The 25,823-nt window shown below is 37.7% G+C and overlaps 1 protein-coding gene across 3 annotated transcripts; it reads left to right on the top strand.

Moving 5' to 3' along the window:
* Nucleotides 1-25,604, top strand: SPIC (Spi-C transcription factor). Of its 3 annotated transcripts, none has more exons than XM_065665137.1 (6): nt 1-118; nt 17,282-17,308; nt 17,930-18,023; nt 19,641-19,753; nt 20,243-20,351; nt 23,357-25,604. In XM_065665137.1, the coding sequence occupies exons 2-6, from the start codon at nt 17,303-17,305 to the stop codon at nt 23,782-23,784; spliced, it is 750 nt and encodes a 249-aa protein (XP_065521209.1). In that variant the 5' UTR covers nt 1-118; nt 17,282-17,302; the 3' UTR covers nt 23,785-25,604. The 3 variants fall into 3 exon arrangements, with proteins under 3 accessions (XP_065521209.1, XP_065521208.1, XP_065521207.1); XM_065665136.1 differs by lacking the exon at nt 1-118 and adding an exon at nt 15,780-15,865; XM_065665135.1 differs by lacking the exons at nt 1-118; nt 17,282-17,308 and having other exon boundaries at nt 17,873-18,023.
* The last annotated feature ends 219 nt before the right edge of the window (nt 25,605-25,823 follow it).

Raw genomic sequence — 25,823 nt, 5'->3', positions numbered from 1 at the left:
AATGGAAAAGTCAGGTTTTGTTTGTAAAATTAAGCACCTCCAATGTAAGAAGAGTTACATTAGACCTCAAGGGCACATAAGGCAAGTGGCTCCTCTTCATCTCTCAAATACTGTAAAGGTAAGGCTGGAACTGTTTTCTTAAATGCCATTGTAGCATAATTACATATGGGCTATGCTCCTTTTAGGCAGTTCCTATTGTTTCTGAGCAGCTGCTGAACTCAGAGGGCATGGATTTTTAATAATTATGGGACTTCAAGTACTGCAGTTTCAGTGAGTGACCTTTGCTAACATCTGATGTGTTATGCTATGAAAGCTCTACTTTTGAAGTTTTAAGTGCCATTCAACAGACTAATGTATTTTTTTAAATCTATAATGGCTTGTATTGGCTATGTATTATTTCTGGTACTACTCTAATTTCTTCACTGTCTGAAATCTGGCCTACTTGACAACATATCAAGCTTACAGCTACAATCCCAGGAGTTTTGCAGTGCACACTTAACCTGAAAATTAACCAGCCAACAGGTAAGACACGCACCCACAACTTGAAAGCAGGAAACTGGAAACTCGATTCTGGTGCAGTACATGAGTAGCACCAGACTGTGGGGCTGTTGGCTGTCCCAGAGCTCTTGCAGCCTCTGCAAAGAGCAGGATAAATCCTCATTTTCTGCTGTTGCGTTAGGACTGGGCTTATTTTCAGATATTAACAGTATAGTCTGGACAGGATGTAGGACAAATTTTCTGTCTGATAAGAATAGACCAGCCTGTAGTATGCACAAGAATTTGTGTTGTGTACAGTTTTCTTTGTTGCATAAACATGTTTCAAGTGGCCTTGCTTCTAAAATAAAAATAACTTGGGGCTGCAGATTCATAGTACAGTTAGTGATGCTGTTATTTGTCATTGGCACACCTCTAGTTATATCTGTTGAAGTTTTAGTTACTTAGTGCAGATGTAAAGGTCTGTTTACGGTGTGAGCCATAGGCTTTTGTTCTTCTTTCATACCCTTAAAAAGGTATTGTATTCACAGATTCACTGTCTACACTGGCTTCCTTCATATTCAGAAACCTTCTAAGAATATCTCTTCTAGACTTCTCTTCCCTCTACGGATCGCATGTCTCTCCTACTTTGTTCTTGTAAGGACTGTGTCATGCACTGTTTTCCGAGGTCTGATCCTGAACTAATGTGGGAGGGAATCTTTCCATTACTTTTGAGGCCTCAGGTCTCATTCCTTATGGCTTTTTCCCTAATCCAATATTTCAAGAGGTTTACCTCTTGCTAGAAGAGCAATGCATACCCCTGTCAGCTCACATGTAGATATTACCCTAAAACTTGTGTGTTTGCTAGGACTGAGCCATTGAAGCAGAATTCTCTTCCAGGACTTCTTAACAGGGTTTTTAATATTTTTAATATTTAATATTATTAATATATTTTTAATATTACTTTATATATTACTTAATATTATTTTAATATTACTATGATCTTCAAATGAGCAGTAAATGAGACATATCCTGAGCAGCAGTATTTTGATCACCCATGGAGAAGCAGTGTGAATGGCACCTTATAGGCCAGCTATATCTATGCAGATTGCCCTTAACAAGTGGATATGCACAGTTTTGTGCAAATGCCTTGCCATGACCATTTTTATACTAGTGAAAATAACTTAATCCAGAAAGCCACTCCTTTAAAGGAAAAGGAAGGTGTCACCATTATGATAGGGGGAAAAACCCCAAATCTGTTGATTCCAGATAAGTTTTTGTGTTCCTGTTTCTCTTCATGTAGAACAGAAATTCATGGTGAAACTTGTACAAGCTGGAGGGGGAAAGCAAGTGAACCAACCAAAACAAAACAAAAGGTTATTGAAACTTGAAAACAGAGAGGGCCAAAGTCTAGAAGCCTTTTGTTGTCTCACAGCAGTTTTGCCTGCCTTTATCACCACATTATCCACTGTCTGCATTGTCTACTGTCCTACTATGCTGAATCTGAATATGCCTGTTAATTCCTCATTTGAACACTCCACTTTCTGATGGGAGTGACCTCCCTTACCTCCCTCCTAGTGAATGGCAATTCTATATTCTTGAAGGTATGAGTTGCCATCAAAAGACTTATCTTTGTATCACAAAGATTTGCTTAACATGCATGTATTTAAATTAGCAGTTCCAACAGTTGAAAAAGTTCTTTTGAAAGCTCAGTGTTTTTCCAGAGTTTCTTATGATTACAAAATTGTACTTTGTCAGAAAACAGAACAGTTCCTGAACCCTATGTCACAATTCATTTTCTGCTGCAATTAGCAACAATATAGAAGTTGGCCTCATCATATGGTGTTTCACCCTGTGTTAGACAAAATACAGAACTGCATTGATAAGGAATTGCCTCTGCTCAGTCTCCACCAGCTGTATGAAGAGATGTGTTTATGATAACGTGCAGTACTTATGAATGAAAATTCTATGTTTGCGCATAGTAGTTCAAAACCCCTTGCTGTTTTATGGTTAGATTATTGGTATTTCGATAACATCAAACCAATTTGGAGCACAGGACAGAAGGGGTCAAATACATCATTAACACTAGTCATTCACAATCACGAGCAACTAATTTTTTACATATCCAATTCAGAAAAGCCCACAGCATAATCCACAGATACCCTGAGCCCTTTGAGCCCCTGAGCACTTTGCAACAAATTTAGGACCTGTAGCCTCTGAACACACCAAGGAAAAGTAGGATCATCATCACTGCAGCAGAGGGCAATAGATATCAAGAGGCATTCCCATGTTTCTCAGGCATTCTGCCCAAAGCCTTTGAAGACAGCAGTCAACTGCATATGGAAAACACCGCAAGCAAATATAAAAAGAGACCCTTAAAAATATCTTTGCAAGAAATCAGAAGCTTTTCCAGCTGCTAGGCCCTACTTTTCATTGAAAATTCTTAGTTTCAGTGAAAACTCTAAAGTTTTCTCATGACTTTTTCTTCTGTGAGTTTATTTACTTCTGGTTCATCAGCTAAACTCAGAATTGTTCGTGCAGTGTGTCACACATCACCTGGAATGTTACAGCTAAATGATTCGGAGATCAATAGCAGCTACTTATGGTAACAGCAGGTAAACAGGAGTAAAGGATCTTATCAAAAACAAGCAACATTCAGTGCTTCAAAATCTTCTTGCAGTAGTATACCAAGGGTTACAACTAATGCACTCATGCTGTCTTAGACAGCTGTCTAGAATCCCAACTAAAATAAATTCTTGGTAAAGGGAGACCAAAGTTATACATAATATGTAAGCATATATTATTTAACTGGAAATGAAGGAGCAAAATGGGAACATATTCAGAGATACAAATCAGATAAAGGGCATTCTGCAGAACAGTATTTCCAGTAGGACCAAACACAATATGCTCTATCATACAGTTTACTGCTGGTGCAGAAAAGAAGCATCGTTCCGGGGAAGTCTCCTGCATCTTAGGTTCTTTTGTCAGATGACCCACAAGAGAGGATTTTCACCCAGGTACCCCTTCCAGTTAGCAAAATAGGCTGGCTAATCTGGATTATCTATAGTTGACCTGTGCAAGGGAAATGTTCTGCAGTGACACAGAACAAGCATGTTTATCAGCTGAACTGCTTTTAGCCTTGTACTCCCTCTTGCCACACGAGAGCGATTTTTGTATAATAATAAATTTAATGTATTTTTTGTGTAATACTTCCATTTAATTCTTCTTTAAAGGAGTCTTAAAATAAAACTAGTATGTCTGCTGAAATGTAGGATGTAGAAATACTGCTTTTGTCCTGTGAGATGGTGCTAATATATGTTAGCAAGTTTCAAGTTCCATTAAAAAAGGAGGAATTTTTTGTAATAAACTTTATGCTGAGTCATACAAGTCTTCTAAAAGTAAATTTACAATTGTTGCCTAGCATTCTCATGGTATTTCATACTCATGACACAGATGATTTCAATCAAATTTGGTAACTATTTTTTTGTTTTGGCTTATTTTTCTTTAATTTAGTACCTTTCAGTTCCCAGGTTATTACTGGTCTATGTCATTTTCACAAGCAAGTGTTTTTTCATCACTCACTGTACTCTGAAATAGCAAAGAAAGAACTCTAAAAGGCCACTTGTAAGATTTGTTATCACTGATGCTTAATATTTAACTGTAGCCAAATAGTACTGAATAAGAGACAATCTGATTACTTTGAAATGATGCACAGAGGAAAATATAGCCATATTCTTTTCCTGCTTTTAATTTTGCTTATTAAAAAAAGACCTGATGTCTCTCTTTCCTCATCTATACATAAATGTATATTTTTGCATTACACATATAAAGATCTTCATGTCATATTGGTTAGAAGGCCATGGAAGGCTATAAAATTAATGAAACCATGAAATGAGGAGATGTGCCAAAGCTCGAGCTTCTTAGCCAGAGGCAGTCTCAAGCTCTAACTGCATCTCATAACTAGCTGGAGTCTGTACGAAGACAGAAGCCGTTTAGTAATCTAAATTCCTCACTGGTGCTGCTGAGGCTGACATTGCTTGGAAATTTATTTACAAGTTCAGCCGAGAAACTATTCCAAATGGAGCATTATCAGTATGTTTGTCATCTCTGACTGTAAACACTCACAGAGATTCTCCTTCCCACAGCTTTCTGCACTATGTTGTATGTGCTTTGTGCCCGTAATCGATCTGAGATTTCCTTATTTTGGTCATTTTTGAAATAGAGATGAACACTGAGAATGTGAGAATTGAGGGCAAGGAATGTTTAGCTAGTTGTGTTTTTGTTGATGTTGTTTTGTAAGAGTACCTCTACATGAGTCAAAAGTCTTCAAAACATTTTGGAAGAAAATCTGTTATTGCTGTTAAGAGCACCTTCTGGTGAGGATCAAGAAGTCCCCTTAGAAGTCTGTAATTTTTTTTTTTTTAAAGAAAGATGAGACTATATTCTAAAGTAAGAAACTTAAAAATACAGCAGCCCTCCTGTCCATGCAGACAGTGGAAACTCCTTTAAAAGGATATTAACATTAAAAATAAAGCAGTGAAAAGTTAGTTACAACATGGCGAAATATGACTTTAATTTGCCTTCTCTGTGTGCATTGTTATCGTGCTATTTTGACACGATCACCAGCTGTTATTGCTACAAGATCTTTCCTTCATTCAGTGCATGTATGGGATAGAGCTCTTTTAGTGACGAATTATCTAGTGGGATTTCAACATTGATTGCATCCCCAAGCCTTATTTACTACACAGACAGATGTTGCTTTCAGGAGAATATTGCTAACCTCCTTATGGACTTTTTTTGTGCTTTGCCCATTACAGCTTATGAATGCTATACAAGCACTGAGACATTTAAATTCATAAATGCATTGTGATGTGAAGATAATTGTATTATTTCTGCTTTACACATGAAGGCACAAAGAGGTTAAATTAGAGAATACACATTAATTTTGCGTATTCGATATAAGATACCTAAAATCTCGTGTTTTAGAGAGTTCAGCATTTCTGGGTAGTTTGTGGGTTCAGGCCAGTGCTCAGTGACTACACTTGCAGCTGGTACTGCTCAGCATTTCTGCAAATCTGATACCGGGGTCTCAAGTCAAAAATCTCAAAAATGAGGAACATTCAGTAAACGACCACCTGTGAAACTTTGTTCAGAGGGACTTGCCTAGCATCATTTGGGAACTCTGTGGTAGAGACAGGGTCAGAACCCACTTCTCCAGGGTGGGTTCTCTTCTCCAGCTGCTTTAATGTTGAGAGCATCTTCTCTGTTCCTTATTCACTAGACAATTTATAACTTCTGCAGCAGATGCAGCAGGGTTTCTGCAAAGAACAGTCTCATTTACTGAACAGTCCTGTTTCAACATTAGAGCAAGATTTATTGAAGGCGCAGAAAGAAGTGGGGTCTTCAGAGGAAAATGTTTAAATATACACTCAGGGAGGAGGGAAGTGAAATGATTATGCTTTGATTTAGTATTTTCAGTCTTTGGAGTACTTCCTTCTCCTGGAAGACGCTTTCCTATGCCCTGCTTTCAGATTCCTCAGTTAACAAAAATAACATTTGGAAAAAGCCTTGCATAAAAAAGTCCCTTCAGTCTGCCACTTTCATCTCCACCATTTTTGTTAGCTATGCTGCCAATGACAAGAACACGTTGCTGTCTTCCTGCTTCACCAGAGAATTTCACAGATGCTTGTTGCAGCAGGAAAGCATTAAGAGTCTAGGTAAAATCTTGGGCTCCGTTGTAGTATTGCGAGCTTGGGAGTGGAAAGAGGACATTAGTCCTTCCCCCTCCATTCCTCAGGCTTGCCTCCTCCTTCCCTTATCTTTCAAAAGCCAGTCTTCCCTCTCCACTATGTTTGGCTTCCATTCTTCTTGGCCCCCTTAATCCAAGATATGTTGGCCCAAACTTCTCATCCCTAAATCTACTCTTTTCAGCCAGGTCCCACAAAATTTGTCCAGGTCCTTTTATGAATCTTAGACTTTCTCTTATCTTCTTGCCAAATAGGTTTCAATCCTCACTTCTGAAATCCCAGTCAAATCTCTTTCTGAAACCTCTCCCCACCACGCCACTGAGCATACTGGAGTTTAGAGCCGGTGTCTGCAACCGCCTTCCATCTCTGACGACTTTCAGCTTTCAGTCTGTCTTCCCAGCATCTTCTGCTCTTCTAATCTTCAATGACAGTTTCTTTCTTACAGCTCTCTTGGAGTCCTGGGTAGCAGTTTCTGGTACTGCTTCTCCCCGGATTCAAACCTTCTTGTGTCTGTATTCCAGTGAGCAGCTATTTGTCCCACTATTTGTTCAGTGCTGTCCAGGTGGCAGTAGAAGAAAAAGTTGGGAAAAGAAAGTTCTCACATTGCTAGTACTCAACCATATCCTGGCACAAAGCTTCAGTTACAGGAGAAGCCCTGATTTGCTCCTGCAGTACTTGTTCACAGCATATGCTAGAGGAAAAGTACAACACACAATGTCCCTGGGAAGAAGCTGGGAAGGAACACAGCATATTTCCCTGCCCAGGGTCCTCCATCTTCAGCTGCTGAAGTATAAAAATTGATCAAGCATGGGTGAAGCATTGCAGTACTTGCAATGTTATCTAAATTCAGATGAGTTTTTATGGAACAGAAAAAAAAAATACATGTCCCCAACACAAACAATACTGCAATTGTGATATTTTCTGTATGTGATCAATAGCATAATTAAGCAGTCATAGAGAAGATGTTTTTTAAGGACACAGCAGTACTGCTTGCCATGCATTTCAGCTAACACTGTTAAACAAATATTCAACATGAGACACACAGTGCCATAAAAACATAACATCTATTCAGTTATTTCTGTTGTTATTTGCATTTATGGACCTTTCTCAAAATATATTTTGAATCAAACCTGAGAGCAGACAAGAATTACAGGTCATCCTCTAGGTTGTTATAACTCTCAGACATGGGATGGAGTAAAGTTTGCTGTCTATAGGCTGTGTCTATGAAATATATAGTGTTTCTGTGCTTAATTTAACTGAGTAGGCTCTATATTCCCTGCATCTAAAAGCTATTCAAGCCTCCGATATATTTTTTGGATAGGTAATGTTAAGAGGTTGGCTTAAAATGAGATAAGTATGGCAGACACAGGTGAAAAATACTATCTGATTTGACGATTGGTGTGGAATGTTTCTCACTTTCCCTTGAGGCATCTTGTTAATGATGTAACTTGCAAGCTGCCTTCTCTGGAATTCTACTTTTATTTGTTTCTGTAAGGTATTTGAGGTCTTTTTGGACAACAATAATACAAAACATTACCTCTTACTATGCTTCTTTTTCGAATTCCATGATAATACAAAACACAGGCATATAGCCTTCTTGTGCTGTAGGTCTTTCTTAAAGGAATTACATTTGTCTATTTGATTCTGTAGGCTTCTGTGGCTAATGATTGGAAGTGGGAATAGCAACACGGCCACAAACACATTCCTTATTTATTATTTTAACTGATAACTTTTCTTATTCTATTTCACTTTTCTAGTGAATGGAATGTAGGAAAAAAGACCCAACACGAGCCCACAGAGTAGTTAGTTGTTAGGTTTTACCCTTTTATTACCTCAAAAAGAAACTAAAAAAAGTGTGGCCAAAGAGGAGCCATTGCAAAACAGTTTCCTTTGAAATTTCAAACTATAAACTACTCAGCTTTGAAAATTTTATTTCAAAAAAGATTCCAAGCCAGGAAGTAATTTTACTGACATGCCTCCTACACTGCCATCAAGATACAGGATTTCTTTGACACCAGTTTGTAAAAATCCCCGTAGCCTAAGTGCTTCTTCAGCACTTCCCTGATAATATAGGAAGCATTTATTTGCTAGTCATAGCACTTTATGCCCACATAGCTATTTGCTTCATCAAAACATAAAACCCCATTATTTGGGACAGATGTGCTTTAGTCACCTTCAGGGTAATGAGAAGAATTATACTTTTAAAGAATTTCCTTTACCACTTTGCAGTTCCTGTATTTCTTTTATCTAGAATTCTGGCAGAAATCTGACCTCATTCTACACCTTCAAGAAAGACAGAATGTGCTTGGGTTTTGGTTTTGGGTGTTTTTTTGTAATATGACAATTATAACACCAAGAATGGCTTTAACAAGGTTTGGTTTTTAACTACTTTTATTCAGAGCATTTAACTGTAAGGTCAGAGATGTTTTCCTGTTTCCAACTGAACTAGGTAAAGCAATTACCTCTCACAACCGTTCATTACTTTCTTCTTTCCAAACATAGAGCTTTCTTCTTTTAAGATTACCTGTTTTTAGGTCTTCACTACTCTACTTTTTCCATCTCATCTCTGTGTAGGAAGTATCTGTCCAGCTCCCTGATGGGAATTATTGTAGATATCTGTCCCTGAAAATGGATGTTTTGTCAGAGGCTCAAGCTGCTATGCTTTTGGTGGTTGCACACTTAAATGTTTTCCTAACTTTGTGGTACCCGTCGTGTAGCATGGTAGTGACTGGGGAATGATGTTGAAATGTGATCCCACATTTTGCCCAAAAGGAAAAATAGGAACATATTCCCTTTGCAATGTGTCTGCCTGGGAAAGGCAGTTGGCCTTCCTATTGCACATTGTGGAATTTGGGCCAGCCTGTAATTGTTGTAACTTGTAATTATTTAAGTCAAAAGTACGTGCAGCAGAAATAGCTGGAGGAAAATTTGCATGGAATATTCCATTTCTCCACTAGGAGCCCAAACTGATTTCTCTTTTCAGTTTTCAGGTGGTTAATGCCAGCTGGTGCTTGCCTTTCTAGTTCTTGGTCTTCTGAAGAAATTGCACATTTTTCATTACAGGTGGTGCAGAAAACTCATATTTGTATTAAAAACATTTTCCTCCCATTTTAAATGGATTTTTTTTTTTTTGGTAGTGTTTGGTACTATTTCTGCCTATTTTGAAGTTTTAAATGAGAAAGTTGAGTCTGTTCAACCTGGAGAAGAGAAGGCTGTGTGGAGACCTCATAGCAGTGTTGCAGTATCTGAAGGCAGCCTATAAGGATGCTGGGGAGGGACTCTTCATTAGGGACTGTAATGATAGGACAAGGGATAATGGGTTCAAACTTAAACAGGGGAAGTTTAGATTGGATACAAGGAGGAAGTTCTTTACTGTGAGGGTGATGAGGCACTGGAATGGGTTGCCCAAGGAAGTTGTGAATGCTCCATCCCTGGCAGTATTCAAGGCCAAATTGGACAGAGCCTTGGGTGACATGGTTTAGTGTGAGGTGTCCCTGCCCATGGCAAGGGGCTTGGAACTAGATGATCTTAAGGTCCTTTCCAACTCTAACTATTCTATGATTCTATAAATACATGCACTTCATATGCCTTCTAGTAGTATCCTTATAGAGTGCTGAATTTCATTGAAGGTAAAGGTCAGCTTGTATTCTAATGATGATAAAAGCGTGTTGTATTCTTATAATGTATGTTGGTGTTTTCATTAGTAGTGCATTCATTATTTCTATTCTCTAACACAACAAAGTTAGGAGTCCCAGGTGGGCCTCGTGGTTTTCTTCCACTGCTTTTTGCTGCAGGCATGTTTTTCCATTGCGTGTAGTTTAGAGAGGATTTAAGGATAATTTAAGGTCTGCTTAATAATAGATGTTTGTTTTTCCTCTTGTCCAACAACTACAGATGTGGTCCTTCAAGAGATGCTTACGTAGGCTGCCTGAGCCTGGTGCATGTCTTTAAAATGTTTTGATTACATTACATTTATACTGTTTTCTTCTATATAAATCTGCTACAGGTATTTTAGTTATTGTTTGGTGCTTTCATTCTCCTTTTTTTTTCATCTGCTACAGTTTCTAAGACTTCATTTTCCTTTTTCCTGATATCTCTGGGATTTTTTTTTTTTCCCAGTTACATCTGGTTTGTGATAAGTATCATCAGTGTATCCAAAACCTTGGTGGAGGTCCTTTAAAATTGACTGAGACTTGAAATTAGCACTAGCTTGCTTGGAAAATTATTAGATATAGTTTCTCCAGTTTCACTATTACAAGTTCTTAATATACTGTGTTCTCTATATATGCTTTCTCTTTCAGTAAAAGTCTTCAATTTTCACCCTTTATCAGGCTTATTTCCTAATGACAGTCTTTATCTAGTGATATTTTTATGAAATTAGTATTATTATTTCTGTCTTGCTCTGATAGTTTTCCACTGAAGTATTATTGACTTGTGTTTTAGCTATCCTAATATTTAAGGGGGTATTATTATTCCTGTGTAGTAAAGTCATTATTTTATATTTCACTTTAAAATCTTCACTTAGTAGTTTGTTTGGGGTTTTTTTGGTTTTGGTCTTTAGGTTTTTTTTGTTTTTTTCTTTTGTTTTTTCTTCCACCCAGCCCCTCCCCCCCCACCCCAAATGCACTTTTTGTTATTAGTTCCTCGTGCTTCTGTTGTGGTTTCTGGTTTTCTATCTTCACGGGGTTTCCCAGCAGCAAGTCACTTCCTTTGGTTATAAGGAGCCAAAGAGGCTTCCTGAGAAGCCCTGCTGACACGGACAACTGGACCAATATATTGGATCAAGTTGTAAAGTGGGGGCTTTAGATATGGGTTTTCCATTGAAGAGCTGATCTGCCCACTTACGCAACTTCAGCCTTCATGCTGCACTTCCCTTTTTAGGCCCCAGAAGAGTTAATTATATGTTTAAGCCTAATCTCTGCAATGGTTTATCCAAATACCTGAGTTTATGATGGTAATTATTCAATGGTTCTTTGTAAAATATGTTACAGATGTAAAGTTAACCATGCAAATGCATCTTTTAAGGTTGGATCAGAATTTATTAAAGCAAAAAGACATTAAAATTCAAACATATCAGTGGTTTTATTTATATCTTTTGTATTAAGATAATCATATGTAATTCTGGAATAGTCTAAAAGCAGAGTATCTTCTTAAGAAATAACAAGACATTTTTTCTTTGCACCTTTAAAGTCCACAAAATAATTAACTTTAAAAGGATTAAAGAATTTTAAAAGCAAAGTATTTAAAGCGATTTCAAAATTAAAAACGTGACTCTGAGATAGGAATCCCCAATTGATATGCAAAGGTATGATATGGAAAGGTATGAAACCAAAGGTAGGCAGAACAGTTGGATTGAGATAATTTTTCATTTTAGGCTTAAAATTCAATTCATAAAACATTTTCAGTATCTTTTTTCTTCCTTAAGAACTGAAAAAAGCTTCATACATAACATGTATTTGGAGATAAAAGTTGGAAAATGCTCTTCTAAAAAAATGTTGCCCTTTAAGTAACTTTAAAGAGCTCTTGTAAGGATTAAAATGCAAAAAATGCCACAAATGTAATGTAATCCTTTATAAGATAGCCAAAGAATTAAAACAAATCAGGAAGTCAGAGAGGAATGTGCAACATTAGTGCTGGTGCAGCAAGTTTCCCCTTATTGTACTGAAAGTAAAGCTAGTATCAACTATGAGCCAGAACCTCTCTTTGTACAAATCAGCGATGATCCTTTGGCTTTGGTGGCTCTGTATCAATTTCCACCAGCTAAGGAACAAATGCTGTAACTCCACCAATTACAATAAACGATTGTATTTTGCATTGCAGAAAGTTTGCCGTCTGTAGAATGATTTGTAAGGCAAGTGAAGATTTTGGACTCATGATATAGCCGCATCTTCTGGTATTTGAACAAATTACAATGTTTGTTGAAATGCATATAATAAAGTCTCCCAACAAAAATGGAATAATGAGACCCAGTTTCATTTGCTTTTGTGATAGGATGCCGTAACTGTGGTTTTGGTTTTTATGTTCCCTTTCAGGTTTGTTTATGGTTTTGTTTGTTTGTGTTTGTTTTTGTTTTGTTTTGGGGTTTCTTTTTTTTTCCTTTCCCTGTATATATTCTACACTAAATTAGCTGACCAAAATCATGGTAAACAATAGTATTTAAGTTGGTAATAAGCAGAATTTATTTCCTTATTGTGATTGGTGTTTTGTTTTGTTCTGATTTGGTTTTGTTTGTTTGTTTTTAAGGAGAGTTTTAATTGTATTCAGGGGCTGGGAATGTGAATTCAGGCATTTTCTGAGCCCACTGATTTGAAGTTCAGATTTCAGACTGATTCACTGTGAAATAGTCAAGCCTGGATTAACACTGCAGTCTACAAGTAAGAAAGCTCTCTGTGTGTTGATCCATGCTCCTCCTGTGCAGAGAAAATGCTGCATCCCTGCTGCAAGAAACTTCCAAGTTTCTTCTGAATGTTGAATGGAGCAAACCAGAAGCAGCACAGTGGCAGAGATCTGAAAATTTGCTGTCAACATGGTTAGACTCAGGAGGTGAGCACAGGCATGTGATCTCTCAGTCCTTCCATTTTCAGGGAGACGGCATCTGTGGCTATGTAATTATTGTGAATTACACCCATGAGGATTCAAAACAAAGATTATTACATTGCTGCATGGCCAGAAGAGGGGTAGCAAAGGGGTCTGCCAAGGGCCAGAACAAATATGTAAGCACAGAAGCTCTCTGTGGCTGTCACATTCAGCAGTTTCTGATTTCTGGAGATTGTTGAGCAGGTAGGCAATCTTATCGTGTGGTCTAGCTGTGCTATTTGGGCAGTTACAAATTGCCTGACATTCAAAAAAGTCAGAAATCTACAAATACCTGGTGAGAAAACTTGCCTTTTCAAGTTTTACATTCCTTTAAGAGAGGAGAGGCTGGTTTTCACTCTGCATTTGAGCAATGCCTCAAGCAAGAGTATTTTTGGTTTCTCAAGCCCTTCAACAACTGCTGTCCTTGATTATTTAGTTCTGTTTTTATTCAGAGAGGTGAAAATGCTTTTTCTGTACCACTGCTATGAACTAGCTTTGATTGCCCAACAAGGATGAAAGAAAGTTCTGAAAATTAAACAATCATTCTGTTGTTGGAAGTTTATTTTTAAAACATGGAGGAAGGAGAAGAGCTTGATGTTGTGTTTTCTAACTGATACCAGTTTATTTTGGCACATCAATCTTTTTAGACATTAAAATGTGATTACTTAGTTCTCTTTCTCAGGCTTGTATCTGGAATCCATTGTCTCATCCAATGCCAAAAATCAAAGCAGGCTTTCTTCTGTAATAATATTTCTTGGTAGAGACCAACATGCCACCTGCCTTGGCTGTACTGTGATTTGTTGAGGAGTGAGCAGTACTGTTAGCTGACACTCAGCCCTGAGCTGTACCTTACTCTGTCTCTTCCGAACACTTACAGGCTTCACAGAAATGTAGCCTAAGCCCTTGCTCTGAGCTTTTGATGGGCCAAAAATGCAATGTACAAATGGGTTGCAGAGTTTAAAACTACCCTGTGAGACAACTTTTTTTGTTGGTTCTTTTTGGGTTTTTTGTTTTTTGCTGTGTGTTTGTCCTACATATAGCACCTTCCCATCTCCTCTTAAAAAAACCTTTTGCTGACCTACATTATGGTGTAGCCTGTTACGTGAAAAGAGGACATTCTGATTGAGCAATTTGAGTTAGGAAGACTGATTGTTTTAATGATGTTAAAGACATTAGCTTTAATTTCTCGACCTTCACCCTCTTTTACTACTGGGGTGTGTTGGCTTCAGCCAGCACCACACATGCACGCAGCTGTTTGCATACTCTGGGAATTTGACTTAAATTATTGCCATAATATATTTCGTTGCTGATTTGGGTATTGGGAAGCAAAGAAGACAAACATTAAAACAACTTTCCTTCCCCTTTCCCAGGCTCAGTTGCACTCTAGACACATCTCCTCACCTCTTGTTATCTCCACAGGGTACACTCAGTCCCTTTGATGAAACAATGAGTGGCACAGAGGGTTGAGGTCAGGATGTAGTGGTCTCTCTCTGCTTCTCCTTGCTTCTCACCCTTTTCTTCTATTGTTGCTTCCTTCTTACTCATTTTCTCTGCTCCAATGTGGTCTGTCTGTGGGCCACAGTCCCTTTGGGGGTGTGCCTGCTCTGTCATGGAGCACCTCCAACGCATCTGACCGTGTTGTCTCCTCATTCCCTTGTTTCTATCCTTTTTTCTTTGTTTCCACTTTGTCCCCTGTGATGTTCCCTCCCAGGTTTGCCTCCTCCCCTTTGACATTTTCTGCTCTTTCCTCAGTATATTTTCACAGAGTCACTGTGCACATGGCTAATGGGCTCTGCTTTGGAACACGGTGGGTCCGTTGCCAGCTGGAATTGGCTGTGACCAGAACGGGACAGCCCTTATCTCCTCCACAAGAGCCACCCTGCAGTTTCATGACCAGGAGGAGTGGAGAGCGCAGGAGGCCAGAATAGTAACTGTCCAGCTTTAAGTAGACATGTAGAAGTAGGCAGGTCATTGGGAAGGAACCCAGGAGGGATCTTGAAACTCATTCATAATTTGAAATCCAATATATACTCCTACTTCAGGAAAGAACTGAACCATTAAATCTATGTTTTTCCGTGAAGCAAAGTAAAGTTAACTGTGTGTGGAAAGGAAGTTAACTGTATAATTGTATTTTGGACTGAAATCCAGTGCTGAGTCAATTTGATGTTTTAAGAGCACAGTCACCAGTTAATTTTCCTATATAAGCCCAAGTCACATTAGAGAAGTGCTACAAAATGGAACTTGTAATAAAAAAAAAATAAAACCATATATTTATTAATGTATTTCACTAACAAAAATAAGAAAAAGAAAGGGAGCTTGCATCTGAAGCCAGCAGAAATGTTTAATGCTAACGTTTTTGGACTTGATGATCTTAAAGGTCTTTTCCAACCTAGTTGATTTTAGGATTCTATGATTTGCTCCAGATTGCTTCCACTTAGCATTCATAGCCAGGCTAGTTCTTGACTACAGTTCTTAGTTGAGGGAATGTAGATAAATCCTGTAAGAGGTAATTACTATTTTACACCAGTTTCACAGCAAATGCTGAGGAAATTTTGTAAAATGTGCCTCTGAAAGGCTTGGCTGCAAAGAGCTATGGTACAGGATCAGTTCTGAAATTCCCTCAACTCTATTTTGAGATCTAGTTTTGTCCACTTCTTACACTGAGCTAAGCAGGTTCATATAAAACCTCAAAGTCCACTACAGTCTACATGGGACGGATGAGGGATGTAGGGTTTTTGCCTGGGCATAACATACCCATGAGAGATTTGTTAGGATGTGCCATAGCCAAAAGGAGTCTCTCCCAGTGCTTAGAATCTGCATGTTTTGGACAACAGTTGAACTATTTATTTTATATCAGGATAAATCACCCTTTATTTGGTGCAGAACGAAGGGCCATGCTAGCAGTTTACTATACCTTTACTCTCAAAAAATTCCCTAGCCAAAACACTTCCCTAAAATCAGCTATTTAATGCAGCCCCTTTGCCAGCCCATTGCTATGGGAACTCAGTCTTTCATTTATTTGCAAAACCAGACATATTCTTGTCTTGTGTGTGGAGCTGAAATTCCAGGTAAGTGTACAGACTTTTTTTCAAACTTGCTTAAGGTGTGACTTTTACTTTTTTTTGGTATGAATCCAGCTTTTTAAATGGCATGACCATTCAACAGTACTTTGCCCATACTTGAGTATCTTAGGCTTCGAAAGGCATCAACACTGACTGTAGAAGTTCTGTGAAGGTTAGCAAGTATCAGTTTGGAGCTTGAGTTAAAAGCAATTTAAGGAAAATTAATTACTTAAAATTAGGAGGAAACTAAGAGAGGATCTTTACAAAGGACATGTCTTTCGTTTCTGTGGCTCTATACCCCAAGAATCTGTGTCTACCTTTGCAGCTAAAGGATTAATGTAGCCCATTCTAGTTTTATAACAAAATTAAATCAATTTATCAAAATACTTGCTGCACTGAAGTCGAAGAGAAGAGTCCCATCTACTTCAGTGAGGTCAGTTTACTGAATCACCCAGATTTCACCATTTTGAAATGGTTGGTTATCAACATTTACAAAATAATTCTGAATTTTGGCAATACTTTATAACAGAGGCATAATTACTAGGTTAGAATATTCATAGTTAGTCTTGGATAAAATTCTTCCTCATTTATATTTATGTATCTTGTCTCTCCTTTGTATTTTGAAACATCACACAGAGACCAATCTTTCATTTGCTGAAATCACTGCCAAAAATATGCAGTATTTTCAAGAGATTATAATTAGTGAAATACTGATACTGATTATTGTATTAAGAATTTTGAGACAATAATGTAAAAGAGAACAGGAAAAAACCTGTAAGGCAACAAAACTTGATTATTCTAATCTGTAAAAAATAAATAAAAGGATACTAAGGAATGAGTTTCTGAGTGATGTTGTATACTGTACCCATGTTAAACTGACTGAGAATGTGTCTGTTTTCACTGTTTGTTAAATAATCAATGCTGCTTCTGGAACCCACAATTAGCCTGAGAGTTTATGTACATTCATAAACCATCATATGCTAATCTGCATTATGAAAAAAAACTAAGCTTGTTTTAACTGTGTCTGCAAACCAAAGGGACAAACACGTTTAATTCAGGTCAGTATTTTTGGGAGGAATTTATTAGTTGTGTTAACTAGGGCTGAATGGCAGCAGTAACAAATTTTCACTTTGTAATGTCTTTAAAAATGTGTTTATAATGATGTGGATTATAATCTGAAAGTTACAATATTAATGAAACTGGAAACTTTAGTAATGAAAAACATTCTGAATTAAAAACATTTTGGAAGTATTTAATTTCATTAAAATACCACTTTTTAATCCTAAATTACTTTTATATGTGTTATTAAATACTTTTATTTCATAATTGGAAATAATGCAAATATTTAATAAATTTTTATTTATACTAAAATAATGTTTATTTTGGTACATAAGATTTTTAAAAATATTGTTTATTTAACAGGATTCCAGTTTTGATATCTAAATGATGGTAAGTCTGCAACACCTTTATTCTCTTTCATTATTGAGTGCTTCAATCATGATATAGAAGACTTAGTCAAACTCAGATTCGAGAGGGATTTTTTAGCTGTTTAGAACAAGATGTTCAAAAATTATGATAAACAGTTTCCTGAGAATCCATGCTTGGTTTCCTATACTGTCACAGTTTAGCATTTTATCTGCATAACCACTTCATAACTTGTGCATAATTTTTGTCATGTCAGTTTTATTGAATGGCAACTTTGGCTGCATAAATCACGTTACACAAGTGATAGATACCTGTGAATTAGATACTATAAAACAGTCCAACAGCAGTAACACGCTATGTAAACTTCTGCTGCAAATTAAGGAAATGAACCTTGAAACATTTGCACGAGTGAGTGATTTTACCCATGTGAGTTGTCCCACTGACCTCAAAGAGACTTCTCAAAGGAGTGAGAACTTTCTCATAATATTAAACAATTATGGTAATGCCTCAGTGCCTGCAAAATACATATTCCAGGAGGATGTATATTCCATATAATCACTGTATTTATTGGGGATTTTCTGACTGACAATGTTGAAAGGACTGGCCTGGTCCTTTCAGACTTCTGACAGAAAAATGTTCTTGCAGAGTTTTCCTGATCAAGACGTACTGGGCCAGGCTTTCGAAGATGCACTAGAAGTCCTGCAGCAGCATTCTGACAGAGAAATGCAATATTCACCAGGTAAAAAAAGACCATTATTCCTTTGTATTTTTACAAGAAAGTGCATCTTGAAGTACATAGGTGGGAGAAGAATTTCCCAGAGGTGAACTGATGGACAACAGAAGGATATGCTGGGAGGATGGAAAGGGGGAAGAGTATCTGAACAGTTTCCACCCCTCCATTAGTACTGACCAGTGTGGTGTGCATCATCCGTGTCACAGCACAGGGAGAGTGTTGCATAGTTCCTCTCTACCTTCCCCTCAGTACTAGCCAAGCTGCATTGGGCTCTTTTTTCTGTAATCAGAGGATATATGACCATAGTGCATCAGCTATTTTCCATTATTAATGTTGTAACTGAAAAATGCCCATCTGCTATACTGTGAATAAACTCATATAACAATGAAATCTAGTGGGGGGAAAGGGGAGAAGGACCAAGAATCCAACAGGTGAAATTAGTTTTCACAATTATTTTTTTAACATTAAAATATAAATTGTAAATATTTTTATGCAGAAATGATAGTTTTACTCTGGATAATCAATAGAAAAAGTGGGTTTTTTGGCTTCAAGAGTTTTATTATGCTTTGCAAAACTTCAGACACAAGGAAGCTGTAAACTGTTTCAGTTGAGGCAAGGTTTTGGCAATTAAATTATTACAAAATTTTAAATCTGTGTTTGGTGTTATTGCATTGTAAATAGAAAACAGAAGCTAAGCCACAAACCATCTAAGTCCAGAATAAAATATCTACTGTCTTTGTGTGGAATGCATTTCACATGGGGGTTTGTTTACATATTATCTATTACATACTGAAATGCAAGTAAGACCAATTGGGCCATGTCTTCAGCTGTTCTTAATACATTTTTGGCTTTGCTGCACTGGTAATTTACACGTGGTGAAGGACCCACTATATGTTATTGTTTACAGTGTTCTTGCCTGTATGTGTTGTGTGGGCCAATGGAGAGAGGTATTAAAACACTTGCAACTGTGTGTTTAGGATGTCCCACAGCTGCACCCACGTTTCCACTTGCAATTTATGTACCCTCCGTAATCTTCTTCTGACCACCCATAGTATGCAGTTGATTCCAAGTGCCTCAGTCTGGTGTTCTCCTCTGCTTCTTTTAAACATCCTAAGATCTTGGGTTCCTCCTGTGTCATTCTTTCAGGCACTGCAGATGCTCTGATGCTCCTTCACTTCATTCACAATTGGAGACTCTGACTTGAATTGTACAAATGGCCTGCAGAACTGTGTAACATTCCCCTTTCCTTTCTAATACATGTATTATAGTAGTCTATAATTATCCTGTTTCAGTCATTATGTTTGGCCCTCCTTTTTCCATTAACCAGACTATTTCATGGCACTATAAATTATCTGAGATTTTATCTTATGAAATATTGCTTTTTGTGAAAGCAAACAAAACCAGCCCAAGGGTGCGATTTGCAGTAACAGTACAGATTCTGTTGGATAACCTGCTGCTAGGGGACATCTTGGCTCTGGAGACTTTATTTTCTAGGAGGCAGCCATAAGATAAATGCTTTTTGACAGACCCAGTAGCATGTTGGATTATTTGCCCCTGTTTTTTTCCCCCATTCTTCTATTCCTTTTACTCACTCAATTTTTGCCCCATCCTCCTAATTCTTAGGTTATAAAAGTTGCCTGACTGTGATCAACCATCACCACCACCTCCGAGGAAGTCCCAGCTACTCTGCGGCACCATCTACAGAGGAGCAAGGGTATAGCTGGAGAAATGTGATTGTAAGTGGAATGGTTAGTGATAAGAGTCAGACATAAATGGAGAATTGGCTGCCCATTTGAGATTTCTAATGCAAATCATTATGCCAGTTCGAAGAGAAATTTGGTGAGGCCAGGCATGATTCAGATAAAATTGCCTTGAGAAATGTTTGCAAAGCATACATAGTCACTTCTTAGAAGTAATCTTAGTAGTCAGAGTCCACTGTTCCTCTTCTGCTCCCAGCAGAAGGGTTGAAGGTCCAGAGTGAGGCAGTTACTCTGTTTTCCCTCTTAAATTCTCTGATGGTGGGCAGTCCTTCCCACTGGACATAAATTAATGCTGCTTGTTACTGGTACAGTACACTACATGCTTTTGTGGCTGAGAAAAGTCTTCCATTGGTGAGGTGATGAAAGGTTGCATTTTGAAGGCTTCAGGCAATTAATAGCTATGAGTTTCTTTTTACTCAGAGAATGTTTCTTATTAGTAACTCTTTGTTGTCTTAATTCTTGAAGAACAGTGCAACGGATTTTTATGCAGATGAGACTGTCTACCATATGCTGCAGAATACTCCAGAAAGCCAAGTGATGCATGCTGCTGCTGGCCAGCCAAAAGCAGGGAAAGGTGTGTAGAAAGAGCATATCTTGATACGTACATTGTGTTATTTCAAAAAAAGCTCTTGTCAAATCATGCTTTCTTTTTACCTCTTTTTTTTTTTTAATATATATATATTTAACAGGAAAAGATAGGTTAACATTTAATATTAGCTAGAATACAACTGCTAGTGTTCAATTCCAATCTGTTAAATCTCATAAGATAAATCTGTTATTATCTTGTTCTCTCCTCTTATTTAGTACATGGAAATACAAACCAGAAATGCATTTCACTCCAAATAATCTGGAATGAACTCTGATGCAGAGAAGTAAATCAATAACATCTTTAATAACTTATATTATGTGGTTCAACAAGTAGTGGTTTTCTTGAAGGTTTTTCACAAACAAGAATAATTTTTCACCTAATTTTATGCCTTTGTTTACTTTTCAAACTGCATCTTAGTTTTTGTCACCTCCAGTGTGCATTTTTATAGCTATTTTGTGCTCCTTTTGGTTGACTTTACTTGAGTGGATATCTGTTTTGCAAATAGGGTGGGTAACGTTTGTCATTGTAATCCTGTATCTGTTTATTGAATTAATCTGTTTTTTTGTTTGGGACTCAGCATCTTTCTATGACTTTGCTAGATGAGAATTACATAGCTTCCACTCTGAGTTTTTGTACTGACTTTCGACCATGGAGTCTTTTAGTAGCTTCCTGGTTTTGTTTCTTTTTGAAATCCCCTTCTTTCAACTTTAACCACATGGTGTCAGTTTTTTGTGTCATCTCTTCCCATTGATGCTGAACACTGTGGTTTCTGTTGCTTAATAGCTACTACTACTACTAAAAATCTTGTGTGATGATGGGAAGAGTAGCCCCTCCTTTTAAGTTCTGTACTTCTAGTACTTGAAATTAACCATTGCAAATGCAAATCTTTCAATCCAGAAATGTTGTTTATCTAGATATTATGCAGTGTTGCACTAGGGAATTTTACATGTCAGCATCTGAATTCACCTTCAGTTATTACATCATTTCCTATTTCCTATTTCTTTTACGTTATTATCAATTTTCTTTACCAGAAGGCCATACTGGATAAATTTTCAGAATGACTTACTACTCTTATGGAGTATTTTGTGTCCTCTTACGGGTTTCTTTGTGTCCATAGCAATATTTCTGCCAGAAACTTGTTTGGGAGACTATTTCCACTATACCTAAATAAATTTAGTCCTCTTGGCTTCTTATTGTGACATGAGAGGTTTCCCATACACTAGCAAATAGTGTGGCCCTTTCGGAATAGATCTGTAGATGAAATAATCACCACTGATGACCCAAAGTCTATGTTCAAAGTGTTTCACAAGGGTTTATTTAGGGCAATCTCTACGCTGGCCACACATTCTGAAATCTGCAGTGGCTTAGGTATGCTTCAGGTTTTATCTGCAAGGAGTCCAGTTCATGTACATCAAGACCATTCCCTGATCTGAATGAAAGCTTGGTGAGTGGAGGCAATCAAGAGAGGTACTCCAGAAATGCATCTGAATGAGACATACACAGAGAATTAGATTTCCCTGGGACAATTCAGCACAGAAATCTAATGCAGGTGCTGTGAAACACGTGCTAGAGGAACCTGTCTATCTCCGGTAACCACACAAGAAACCTTCGGACACTATCCTGCTAGCTTAGACTCATGTTTAGTACCTGGTAATGAACACCACTAGCTTATGCAATGTGGTGCTGTACAAAGATCTGTGAACTAACCCCAGCTCAGACTGATGCATCCACATTGTGTAGCTCTTTAGCTACTATCATTTTCCAGCACAGACTCAGTTTGCAGTAATCTGCACATTTTCCCCTGAATTTGTTTATTCTATGATAGGTTCATTGGTTTGTAGTATAATTCAGCTTGGAGGGGACCTAAGGAGGTCACTTAGTAAGAAGTGTTTAGTGTGAGTGAGTAGTGTCCAGTTTTTGGTAATGCTACATGTATTTCTAGTAGATTGTGTACTTCTAGTCACACACCAATTTTTATTTAGATAATGAAACTTTATTAATTTTTGGAAAGTACCTCTGATTTCGGGCTCTTCTTCTTCCCAGTCTGACTGTCACTTCTCCCCTCTTTCCTTACCACCAGATGCAGAATTACTGTCATCCCTAACAGATGTCTTGGCTTGACCCCAGTGTTCCTTAGCAACTGTCACTTTTACCTCAGTCCCAGTTTAAAATAGCCATGCAAGGCAAGACTTTATGAACTTTAGGTGCAGCTGCTTGTTTCCACTTTGGTTAAAGTGGAAGCCATTCTTCTGCATAGAGTCTCCTTCCTGCAAAATGTTCCTCTTTGTCTCACCATCTTAAATTCTTCCTCCTTACAGAAGCTTCTTGTTGTGAAGGGAACTGGAAGTAGTTCAGAGAAAGACCTAAGTGAAACTAAGTAAGCCTCACTAGTAAACTTAAGTTTGAGAGCTGAGCCTGTGGGGAGAAGCACTCCATTAACTGACAAATACTGCAGTACAGAGCTTGCTTTATTCTGCATGGGAATGCAAGTTGACACTTCTCCACATTTTTAGAAAACTGCAAGGTACCAAAAAGTACCTCAGTAAATAGGTCCTTATTGACTAGGTGAGGTTTATGGTTCGAAATTAGCTTGCTCTTTTTGCTTACCCACCCACCATTTCTTATATCAGAGACTACCTTGAAGCCCCAAAACATTCCTGAAACAAATCTCACAAAATTGAATCATCTCAACATCTGTGAGTTTTGGTTAAGCAAAGGGAAAACATTTATTCAAAACCATTCAGGTTAGCTCTCCAGAACCTCTTTGTTACACTTTCTGAGGATGCGATTTCCCGGTGTGGGTTCCTTGACCATGCATCTGCACAGCGTGTGTCTGAAGACTCATAGAAGTGGCTTCTTTTCATTTGTGACAGGCTGTTAGGTTTACCTGTGCCTTTGCCTATAAGAACCTTTCCAGGAAGAAGACAACAGCTTATCTTTTAAAACAAGTATGAGTTCTATTCTGACTTTTGTACTTTATTTCTTAATAGGTAGAAAAAAACTTCGACTGTTCGAGTACCTCCATGAGTCTCTGTATGATCCAGCTATGGCAAACTGCATCCAGTGGGTGGATAAGCCCAATGGTGTTTTCCAGTTTGTCTCCAAAAACAAGGAGAAACTTGCAGAGCTTTGGGGAGAAAGAAAGGGAAACCGCAAGATCATGACATATCAGAAAATGGCGAGAGCACTGAGGAATTATGGAAGAACAGGTGAAATAATTAAAATTAGAAGGAAGCTGACATACCAGTTCAGTGCTGTTGTTTTAAAGAGACTCGCTCCATCTTATTTCTTGGGCAAAGAAACAGTTTATCATCCATACATTCAGTCTAATCAAGAATATCAGTGTGCAGATGACTGGATGAATTACAGTAATTACATGTATAACAATGGCTATGCATTACAGCATGCTAACAGCTAGACGTATCTTTCACTTGAGCAGGTCTTTGCTAGCTAGTAATACTTTTCAGCACTGGAACTCTTCTCTGTATATAGCTTTTCCTTTAAGATATCATACAAACACAAAAAGAGGAGGGTTTTTAAAATTATATTGGCCTAGTTTTGTTCCTTTCCAAGGTAATGAGAAATGGTCACTGACTGTTGAAAAAACCAGCAGCTGTAGGGCATGTTCTATTCTCCATGGCATTAGTCAGAGGTATTATTTCAGATTCAAGCTGGTATATCCAAGATCTGGGATTAAGACTTTTGTTTGTTAGTGGATATCAAAGACATCCCATCCTGATAACACTCATAGGAAGTTTTATGCATATCCCCAGCATTTCCAATCAGAATTCAAATGCTGCTGTATCATACCGCATGTAATCCCAATCAGTTTGATGCATGTGAGTTAGAAAGGGAAGAGATTTGACAACTGCATGAAGCTACTGTCTGCTTAATATTCTTTATTAAGAGACATCTTCTGGATGAATGCCTGGCTGAATAATAGAGACCACATGAAGGTGCACCTGTTGGCCAAATTGTTAATCCTTTGTCACTTAAATTAACATATTCTAGCACAGATCTTGGCATATGGCATTAGAAATGCCAGGTGCACACTTCACTGTTGGCAGTGGATTCATTGGGAAAATGACCATACCATGAGAGCGTTAGTAAATGCTTGTGCTTTTCATGAAGTTATTTACAGGTCTTCCCCCACTAATACAAGAAGCTGCACCTTAGCAGGCAGTTCCATACCCATCTAACAAGCATAGCTTTGTTATCAATTTTTTGAGTTATAACTTCATACATATAAATACAATTTCACTTCTCCAGCTTTTTTTCCTACACAGGAATGTAGCTGAAAGGTTCAATGGTTTTATATACTCTTCAATGTGGAAGAAGGGCTAAATTCAGGTAAAAAAGAGTGTATTAGCACCTAATGCCAGGATGATACCAATAGGTCTACTTTTTCTCATACTTCAGTTGCTAGATCAACGAATATCATCATATGAGTTGTTCTTTGTGCCAAAATACTTCTATTCAGTTGCATTTAATGCAAAGTTCTGCATTTTGCTTCAAGTAGGTTCAAGGCCGGATATTAATAAAGGCAAAATTAATTTCTGTGGAGAGGTATAAATGGTGGCCTGATATGTTTGAAGAAATTCACTGACTGATAGTTGCCCCTTGCTCTAACTCCTACTTACTTGTACATGGTTATGATTTTATGTAATAGACACAATGCAATACATTCTGCACAAGAAAGATTCAAGGTTCTGAGGTAACACTTTGGGAGAATAAAAGATGTGTACTCTTAGAAATCTCAGTCATGTTAAACAGCACTAAAAACAGACCCAGATTGTAAGTCAGTAAACATCTGCCAAAATGAGAAGGTCCTGTGTTGTTAATATTTCATTTTGAGTGTACTGTCCTGTAAAATGTAAACATTACTACAAAATTCACACAAAAATGCCACTGGTCTTATAAAACTGAATCTGGATCTTGCTGCAGCACTGAATGCAGTGGGAGTTTTACAAAGGTCGGAGGTCTTTCAGTTGGGATGTCTTCACCATGTGAGCACATATGTAAATGCAACACTTTAAATATAATGTACATAAATTTGCCAAGAAACTGCACAGTTTAGTTACTCCACATCTGTCACCCCTCGCACACTGACTTTATGTCATTTACAAAGCTGGTAGCATACACAGGGCAAAGATTCTGCTTTGTGTCAAATGCTCAATACATTGAGATTCACTTTCCTCACCTTCATCTACTTGTTAAGGAAATAAATACTTATTCAGACTCTGTGTTACCTTTCCAATTTTGTTATGAACATTAGCATACTTACTTATAGTACTGACAGCCAGGCTAGATGTTACAGCTGCAGCTGGGAGAGCAGTACAGAGCTGAATGAGAAGAGCATAAGGGGTATGAAGACCTGAAGGAAATTCAGGCAGAGAAGAAATGAGGCAATCATAATACCTGTGGATAGGAAGAGACAAATGTCAACCATGGGAGTAA

Source organism: Lathamus discolor, chromosome 1, assembly GCF_037157495.1.
Source record: "Lathamus discolor isolate bLatDis1 chromosome 1, bLatDis1.hap1, whole genome shotgun sequence".
In the NCBI taxonomy this organism is placed as follows: Eukaryota; Metazoa; Chordata; class Aves; order Psittaciformes; family Psittacidae; genus Lathamus; species Lathamus discolor.
The sequence above is the reverse complement of the archived record's forward strand: the minus strand, read 5'-3'. Positions and strand labels throughout refer to the sequence as shown.